Genomic DNA, 10,000 nt, shown 5'->3' on the forward strand with positions numbered 1-10,000 from the left:
GTGGTTTTGTAAAATGCAAGAGCGGTCACTAAACTTTTTATACGGTGTTATTCGGATCTTTAAACTATTAAAATATATTTATGTCATATGTAAAACTTTTTATGCGGTGTTACTCGGATCTCTGAGCTCCAAGCAGTTCTAGTCCTTGGTAGGGCAGGCCACAGCCATAGGAAGGGCAAGCCGCAGAGGATGAGGATGAGCCCTGAGGACGATGTGGACCCCCTAGGTTTGTGTGATCACGTGGTGACAACACACCCAGCACGTTGGCAGGCAGCAGTGCTCTGCCGCCGTGGCGTCCGCCCGGCGAATTAATCCCGTCCTTGCCGCGCCATCAGCTATGACGCGTCACTGCCGCGCCGAGATCGGTGGCGCGACAGACCCTGCCACATCATCAGTCAGCGCCCCAGTCGTCGCCATGTCAGCTCTCTCGCCGCGCCACCATGCATGGCGCGGCACAGGCATTTGGCCGCGCCATGGCAATAGGCGCGGCCAAAAGTGTTAGATTTAAAAATAAAAAACAGCCAGTGTTAGATTTAGAATTAGTTTACAAAAAGTGTTAAAATTAAAAAAAATCCGCCGGTTGTGGCTCGCGATGCATCCGGCGTCATTGAGATGAGGCAGCTAGGGTTTCGTTGACCATAGTAGCACAGGCGGATCGGTGGAAGGAGGCAGCACCGAGGGGCACCCGTGCCGGCAGCCACTGGCGGGTCCTAGGCGCGTCACCGAGGAGGGGGCGCTGTCGGCCGTGGTCGGGGCGGCCACCGTCCGCACCGGCGCAACACCGTCGAGGGGGCGTCGTCGGCCCACGCGGCCACGAGGCGTGAGGAGGGCGTGGAGAAGGAGGAGGAGGGGGAGGAGGGCGGCCGCCGCCGCGTCGAGGGCGGGAGCTGCCGAGGTGCGGTGGCGCCACCGTGGCCGCGTCGGGAGAGATGGGGAGGGAGAGAGCGGCCCGAGAAAGGAAGAGACGGAAAGAGGGAGAGAGGAGGGGAGAAGATATTTTTACCCAACGCACAGTAGTTGCTGATGGGGTGTTCCTGGGGCGTTGATCCCGGAATTGGATGGCTGACAAGATTTCGAACGACGTGGCCAGCGTGAGAGGCGGCCAAACCAAATTGGCATAATGATAGTAGATTCATTTTGCAGTCTCCGTAGTTTATTTAGTTTGTATTCCTCGCTACCTCTTCTCTTGCAATATACTCACTCAGTCCAAAAAAATACTATTCTAACTTGCAAGGTGCGGCCTCAGGTCTCAGGATCCTCATGGGCAGTGGTACGAGGCCCGGTCGCGTGGGGCGTGGTGACCGATAGGCAGCAGAGGCATGACCTCAGGATCTTGGCGGCCGGCGGTGCAGGGTGCGACCTTGGGAGCCCAGTGGCCAGCGGTGGCAAGGCCCAGCCATGGGTGTGCCCAGCAAGCGGCGACGCGAGGTGCGAGTGTGCGACCTCATGGGGCCGGCACGCAGCGGGGCGTATGTGGCAATTTGGCATGGGACCCATGGATAGAGGAGGTGCTTTCTTTGAGGAAGAGAAAGTAGGTTTTGAGATGTCTCTAAAAGATATAGGGAAAGGAGATGTACTAATCTCCTATATTACAAGATTTTAGGGATATAGGAGGAGAAAGATCTGGCGGAAATGCTATAACCTCGAGCCTTAGGTTCATGGAGGAACGAGATAATTGGCAATGCTTGCTAGATATATGCAAATTTGTACTAAGTTTCTGAATATCTGGTCAATATCGAGGCTTTCTTATAGCCCTTAGAGAGGTATCGATAGGTATCATGTGTAAATCTTGGTACCTCCTTGTAGAAAATATCTACAATTAGTATAGATTTTGGCACCTCTTTGTAAAACAAATGTACAACCAGTAAAAATTTCGGCACCTCCTCAGAAAAAATAGGTACTATGACTAATTTAAATTTTATTAGTACCCTCACTGGGTGGTGAAGAATTCTAAATTTTATGGTACTATATATAAGACAAAAAATATCTAAGCCCTTGGTCCAAGCCCCGGCATACGTCCTTCACCGCTCCTAGTCCATCGGCACAAACCCGCTTGACCTCGACCTTCATCGTCGACCACCGTCTCCGAGCTTCATACCTGCGCACCACAAGTCAAGAGATATGTTGCACAATCTAAACTCACACCTCGGTTAGTTCACCAACTCAACTCAAACGCTGCTCACGTTGACAATCACTCATCATAAACCGAACCACATGGGTACAAATCGACCATTTGTTCGTAGACACACCTGCGGGTTGGTGTTCTTGAGGCAGCAAAGGCATTCCAAGCACGTCAGCTCTCTCTCTCTCTCTCTCTCTCTCTCTCTCTCTCTCTCTCTCTCTCTCTCTCTCTCAACACACGGCCATGGTCCAGACTGCCCCGGTGGAGGGATGTAGGAAAGGAGGACGTCGGCGCGGGATGGAGGTTGGACACATGTGGCGACGAAAGGGGCGACGCCGGGTGGCATGAGGAGGGGAGGAGCGGAGGCGACCATTGACACTGGGAGGGCAAAGTCGGCGCAAGGGCGAGCGGACACCGAGCGTGGAGGGAAGGGCCAGACGCTGGCCGTGCGAAAGGGCGACACAGTGGGGCACATACCGTGTGCAAAAAGAAGTCAAGTGAGGGGAAGCCGCGCGGTGGAGATAGGGTGGAGAAAGAAGAAATAGAGAGAAATTAGGGAAGAAAATAATGAAGGAAGAAAAGAAAAAAAAAGAAAAAAATATATATATAAGGGTGTTATAGCTATTCTCCTGGTTTTTCACATCCAGGAGAAGTTGTTTTTATCAAACATTTCTCTATCCAAATGAACTGAAGCTAAAAAGAACTGCTCCACTATAGAATGTACAGACTGGTTTTGGTTATAATTAGAGTTGTATCAAACGGGCCTTAAAAATATGTACTCATCAATTTCTGCATATTTGATCTATATCCAAGCTTTCTTATGGCCCTTAGAGAGGTATCATGTGCAAATCTTGGCACCTCCTTGTAGAAAATATGCAGCTTAGTATAAATTTCGTTACCTCATTGTAAAACATATGTACAACTAATATAAGGGCCTGTTTGGTACGGTTTCTCATGGCTTCTTCTACAACAGTAACGGTAGCATCACTATTCATAGGAGTCGTTTTCTCTCTCGTTGCGAAATGAATTGGAACTCTGGGTCTCTGGCTCCTATGGTACTGTAGCACGGGGCCGAAGCTAAAGAGAACCCTGCTGAACATGGCCTAAATTTTGGCACCTCTTAAAAATATAGGTACTATCATTAATTTCATCTTTACTACCTTTAATGGGTGGCAAAGAAGTTCTAAATTTTATGGTACAATATAAGACAAAAAAACATACAGTTTTAGCATGATCATTAGTGGTTGTGCTTCATAATACATAGATTGTTTCTACAGTCAATTAGGCACTCTTTCAAGATTACAAAGCCAAAACCAAGTAAAAACAATAAAACCAAAAGCCGAAGTCATAAAAATGTGATTTTTCTTAGCTTCACCGTTTTAAGAATCCAAAGCCTTGTTAAAGAGGACCTTAGATTGTCAAAACAACCTACCCCTAAATGGAAGAAGATTGAGATTCCCTCCCATCCAACTATTGAGTGGCGGTACTTGCACTTTGAAGCCAATAAAATTGAAAATAAAACAACTGGCGACTTGAATATAACAATTTTGAAATTGAAATTACAAACTTTCTAATTTAATAGAAGAAAATTTAATTCGAAACTTAAGTTTAAGAACTTCTACCTGAAGCTGCAGTTTAACCTAAAAAAATGTAATAAAAAGCACCGGCAGGCATTGTCATCTCATATGTCTTTTTTGCCTCTCGTATAACGATGTCAAGAAGCTTGATGTCATAGGATCCACATTCGTCTTGTAGTCAACAGTGGTGACAGTAGAAAAAACACTTTGTTTTAGGCAAGATCATTAGTTTGTGAAGTACTGAAGTTTACCATGAAGGTGCCAAAACTTCTTGGTTAACAACATTGAGGATCTGTTGCATCTGCGTTGCTAAAAAATTGCAACAAAAACCACACATAACATTTATGAGCCTTTATGTGCGCGTTGCTGGTGTTTTAATAATTGACCACAAAAAAATATTATACATGACACACATTTTAAAAGGCACTTTCTGTGCTCATTTTATTCTTCTCAACATTAGAATTAAAGACACAAGGAGTTTGACAATTCCTACTCGTGCCCTGCAGCTGCAGTGGTAGACTGCATGTTTAATCCAAGACCATTATAACTAGGCAAAATCCTAAAACTCCCATATATCGATCGATCCGATGCATGCCGGTCAAGTAGACGGCCGGCGGCCGGCCGACTAGTTGGCGCTGCCGCAACCGCTGCAGCCGCATTTGTCCTGCACGAGGTTGCACCTGCCGCCGCGGTCGCACTTGAAGCTGGAGCAGCAGGTGGTCATCTGACATGTCCCAGGGCTCGACTTGGAGCAGCACCGGCACTGCAGGCAGATGGACGACCCCGCCATTATTGTGCCGGCGCCGCCGGGGATTGCCACCACCACCTGCTCCGCCGGCTTCTGCACCGGCACCATGTCGTCCGGCACCACCTCATCGTCCTCCAATGCGCAACCTACTAGTGTATATACGTACACACACATGTTGGCATGCGTGATGGTCAGGTCAGGTTAGGACTGAATCATGCATTGAAACGACGACGACGGCACGCAATGATGCCAAGAATCGTGTGATGCATGCGCATGTATACCTCGAGCTTGTGGTGTGGCCAAGAGGAGGACGGCGGCGACGAGGGAGGCGGCCATCTTGAAGCTAAGCGCCATGGCTGATCGATCGTCTCTCAAAGAACAAAGAGGAGAGAGATAGATGGTCACTCGATCGATCAGTTGTTGATTTGCTATGCTAGCTGTTGCCTGTTGATGAGTCTCGTCCGTCTATATATAATGCAAATAGTAACGGAAGGTTTATTTTCTGTGACCAGGATTCGAAGTAGTTTTTAATGTCGTTTGTGTATTGAATTTTTTTCGTTCATAGATTAATTTCCTGCTAAAACGGAAACTAATCTAACTGTTCGTTCATGAGTTTACCTTGTTTATTTTCTGGGTGTGTTTATCTATTGCCTGATCGAGCTCCTGCTTTTCTTGATTACTCGAATTTTGTATGTTTATTCATGGCGAGTTATAGGTGCTTACGAAATTTTATATCAGCCTTTTATTGCAGTTTTAGAGCAAATCAAATTGCTGCCACAATTCAGTGCTTCAATTCTGACTCCTCTCTACCCCATTGTGGTCTACTGGTCTATCTTGTGAATCGAGTGTGGCCTGGCATGCATGCCAGCAATTTTCAGCTGACTATATTGGCGAGGAATCGTTTGATGATTCTTATTATGGGCTTCATTTGAGGCCCATGAGGCAGAGAAAATAGCTTCTTTCCCTATTATCATTGGGCCAAACACAAATGAGCCTAGCTATGTAGTTTGGGCCGGTGATCTATTTAACTCTCTGTGACTTTAGTGGATACATATTCCTAAAGTTAACTTATAATGCTTCCTTCACTCTAAACGATCGAGATGGTTTTCCAGATCCGAGACCAAACTAAGCTCTGGTCAAGTGTTCGACCCTAAGACTTTTTTTGTAGTGCTTTAAACGGTTGTAGTTTATTGCTAAAATGGATTCACCGGCTTCTATATATGGTTCATTTAACTTATAGTGCTTTAAACGGCTTCTATATATGGTTCTATATATGGTTCATTTGACCATTTGGATCGATTTGTTTCATTTGGCTTCAATCTCTTCCCACGTGCTATGTGGCATGTCATAATGTCATACCTCGTCAATGAATAGTCAGCAGGGTTTCATGCATGGTGGGCCATGAAAACACTGAGTAAAAATACCCCCTTCTATGCTTACATGTACTACACAAATCCTTGAACTGTCCTACTCACTCCATCTCGTGCTCTGACGTACATCCCCATTAGGTATAACCATGACTCTGTGCGTGAGGGGCACGACTACCATCACCATGACATGATTTCCGGCAAAGCGAGAATTTAATGCCGATCGTAACCTGTCTGTGGCTAGCTAATAAAGTTTTCTATTTGCTCGGGGAAAAAAAGGTCTCATGAATCCAAAGTCCTAGTGGGATTAATTTGGATTAGGGTTTGAACCCGTGGAAACTGACTTTAATTTAATTGAAATTGAGTGCGCGTTCGAATATGATCGACGCTCGATCTCCGGGGAATTTGGAAGGAAGTTGGAGAATGAAAATGGGTATTCCACCCTAAGAGATGAGATGTGAGACAGTGCACCCCTAATTGCTGGCGTGGCGTCCGTTGAATAATGGTCGTCGTCCTAGGTCCGACGATGACGTCTGTTATACGTTCCTACGTGCCAACTTGTATAACCCAAATCATGGCACGTGGGCTGTGCCGATCGAGAACCCATTCATCATCTCTCTGTCCATGAATGAAGACGAAATATATGTACTACGTACGGAGTTACATACTAATGAGACGACCACAGGCTAGCGCATGCGGTGGGGCACGTGCTTGTGGGCTTGTGGGCCAACGCCACGTACGCCCACGTCCAGTGGCTGGGCCGGTGGGCCACGTCCGGCCTTCAATCAATGCTCAGCTGGCCCGCACGCCGTCTGTTAACAAGCCCAGCCAAAAGCAATCCAGATTATCTGACTTTGTGAACAAAAGTCACAGGTGACTTTAGGCATGTCCGATGCCATCCATACATGGATCAACGGCTGGTGGACACTGATCTCTCCCCTTGCTAGCCTGCTCAGCCCACACGTATAACACAGCCCAAGTAAGAGGCCCATTTCCTGGTTAAGAGACGCCGACGGCTCAGAGGCTGCTTTTGGCGCGGAAATTTCCTGGTTGCCGCCGCCGCCGCTAGGTCGTGCTCGCACCCGCCACAGTCGTCGCGCCTGGTTGTGCTCGCGCTCACGTCTCTTCCACTCGCCGCGCCGGTTGTGCCGGAGTCGTCGTCGTCCGAAGTTGTCTTGCGAAGGCGGCGCAGGCTCATGCCATGACTGAGCATGGTGTTGTGGTTGGCGGAGGGTGACTGACGCACTTACCGGCTAGTTGTAAACTGGGTGATGATCGGGGTCTCATCTTCCTCTTCCTTGCTGTGATACTGCTTCTCCATGGGTAGCAAAAAAATCTTCCCTATCTCACTATTATTTGTTCATAAGTCTGAAAATTCACTCGTACACGTTCATTGTTTGTGCAGTGTTCTTTGAGCCCTTAACTTTTACTTAAAATCCAATGGCGCAACCCGACAAGTAAGATATGCTTACATTCGATCCCCTTTTTTTCTTCCAGATGTGCAGCAATAATAAGCATGCATTTATTTTCATACAGAGAGAATGCAACTCCAATTTGGGTACCTTATATTGGTCAGAAATTTAGAAACTTGGAAGATGCTTGGTCATTTTGGGTAGATTATGGGGGTCATGCAGGTTTTGAGGTCAGAAAACGGTACACAAATGAAAGTAAATGTGATAAAAGGGTTACTTCATGTAGATATGTGTGCGCCAAGGAGGGTTGTCGAGCACAAGACAGGAGAGATCATGTCACAAAAAATCATCTAGCTGAAACAAGAACATGTTGTCCAGTTCGTATGGGTATTACATTAGATCGAGTGACAGGGAATTATGAAGTGCTTGATCTGATTCTTCAACACAATCATGTGCTTCACTTGCCACAAACCTCTCAATATTTCTCTCCTCTTTTCTAACTGTTCATTTGCCTTTGCAGGGTCGAATTCTCTGACCCGGCCGTTCACGATCTTTTTTTAAATCTTTGATTTAGTAGCTGCTATCACATATGGAACATTTCTATCTTTTAGGATGATTGTTGAGCACATGTGTGCTAATGGATTGCTTGAATGGAGATTATTTTGGTTCTTTTAGCCTTGATAGTTCTCTGGCTAACTGTACACAATTATATGCTGTAGTGGTGACTATTGATGGAAGTTATTTATTAGCATGGAACTGTTAAAAATATTCAAGTGAATCCTATTTTAGTTCTGCACTAAAATGACTGCATACTGAAACTCTGTAAACTGCATGTCTCCCTGTCCATGAAGTGGGCTTTACTTGGGCTGGTTTCACGTTTGGACTGGACAAGCCTGCAGTGAGAGAACTGACATGGACAGCCACCGTTGGATTCTAAATGAATGGCATCCGGTAGCAAGAAAGTCACCTGTGACTTTTGTTCACAAAGTCAGAGAATCTGGATTGAGCCAAAAGCTCGTCCGGTCCCCAGTCCCCACACGCGTGATTCTCACTTCTCAGTAGCGAACATCGTTTTTTTTTACTTTTTAACCCTTTTTTTTTAAGTTTTTCACAAATAGACTCTCGGAGGAAAGATTTTAGAATCTGAACCCTTAGCTCAGCGTCAGCGTCCCTGGCGCCGAGCACCTGGGCTCGACGCTAACGTGGCGCTGATTTGGCAGGCATTTCGGTGCCGGCGACTCTGGTGCTGAGCTTGGCGCCGTCGACTCTGGCGCCGAGCTCTGTGCAAAAGCTAGGGTTCGTCCGGTGAGGTGAGGTGAGGTGATGCGGTCATGTGATGTGAATGTGACCTCTGTTTACGGCCGGTACACAAAGGACTTTGGCTCGCTGCCCGATCGTGGAGCCGCTATTTGACTTTGACTTGACTGCCGGTTCAAAAAGGTTTTGGTCCTGCAGTCATTGTATCATAGCTCTGGCAGCATAAACTAACGATTCCGGCCGTTTGACACCAGGATTTGACTTTGACATTTCCATTGGGCCTCGTTCGTTTGGGGCAGTTTGACACCATGATTCATTTCGGCTGATGAAATCTTATACAAATAAACTAACGATTCTGACCGGCAACTGTTCCTGGCAGTGATTCGAGGGGAAAACGAACGGGCCCTTAGTCCGATCGAGAAATTCTCACACAAAATTTGACACGGGCAACGTACGCAAGCTAGATTGTACTAGTGTTTGTAGTTTTGGGAGCACATGCTCTATGCGATAGTTCGAGTAGTACATGCAGTGACCTATATAGTTGAACATTAGGTGGAACATGGCGATTGTTTGTCCTAGAGGCTAGAGACCTGACGAAACCGAAAATGGGTTAATAACAAGGGCATGCCGCATGCCACTACTGGCAAACTTAGAGCATCTCTAGTTGAGCTCCTTAATTCAACTTCAAGAAAAAAAATTGGGCAAAAAACAAAGAAAAACTAGGCCTCTGACATTTTCCTATCTGAACTCAAACATCCGCGTGTGGTAAATTTTCCGTGGGATTTATCACATATGACCATGTCATTCCACGCTCCCTATCCATCGGTATCTCCCTAGTTTTTCTCCACGGCGTGAGGTTTCTACCTGGTTTTTCTCTTTGATATTTTTTTAAAGAACTAATCATTGGCAACTGTTGGAGAAAGGAAAATAAATTGACCCTTGCTCATTTTGGTGACTTAAAATAGTCGATGATTTAGCAAATATTTTTTACTAAAAACGCTAATTTTGTTCACGTTGGTGCGAAAGTGATCTAGTACTGGCCGTAGAATATCCCTACCACACAACATGGCCTATGAAAAATTTAGGCTTTCTTGTAGTAGGCAATTGATCATTTCAAAGTAGTGTTAATGTGCTATATAAAACTAATGGTTCGTTTATTTACAAAGAAGTCAAGACCCAGCATTCAAGCATCAGCAAGTACTAGTCAATAAACCTTTTTGTACATAAGAAACACATCTTCAACAGGCCTGCCAACATAGTAATAGTTGTTGACAAGTGGCCTCACATTCCTGTAGTCCCACACATACTTTGATCACAAGATTTTGTATTAACTATAAAGCTTGTCATCCCTTGTGTCCATAACCAACTTCCACCGATACAAAATATTTAGATCAATTTCATAACCAATGTTTTTTTTCCTTTACGAGGACTCAATGGATGGTCAATCTTGTTTTCTGATGCTTGAATTAGCTAGAGTGGTGGATCAAGAACCCCAGAAGGTTAAGATTTTATTTCCT

At 45.8% G+C, this 10,000-nt stretch overlaps 1 protein-coding gene across 1 annotated transcript; it reads right to left on the bottom strand.

The window, feature by feature from the left end:
- Positions 1–4,324: 4,324 nt before the first annotated feature.
- Positions 4,325–4,801, bottom strand: LOC136544433 (uncharacterized). The gene is made up of 2 exons (XM_066536598.1): positions 4,729–4,801; positions 4,325–4,596 (listed from the first exon to the last, which is right to left on the bottom strand). Exons 1-2 carry the CDS (start codon positions 4,799–4,801, stop codon positions 4,325–4,327), a joined length of 345 nt encoding a protein of 114 aa, XP_066392695.1.
- Positions 4,802–10,000: the final 5,199 nt, after the last annotated feature.

The sequence above is a fragment of the Miscanthus floridulus genome, chromosome 3 (assembly GCF_019320115.1).
Source record: "Miscanthus floridulus cultivar M001 chromosome 3, ASM1932011v1, whole genome shotgun sequence".
Classification (NCBI taxonomy): Eukaryota; Viridiplantae; Streptophyta; class Magnoliopsida; order Poales; family Poaceae; genus Miscanthus; species Miscanthus floridulus.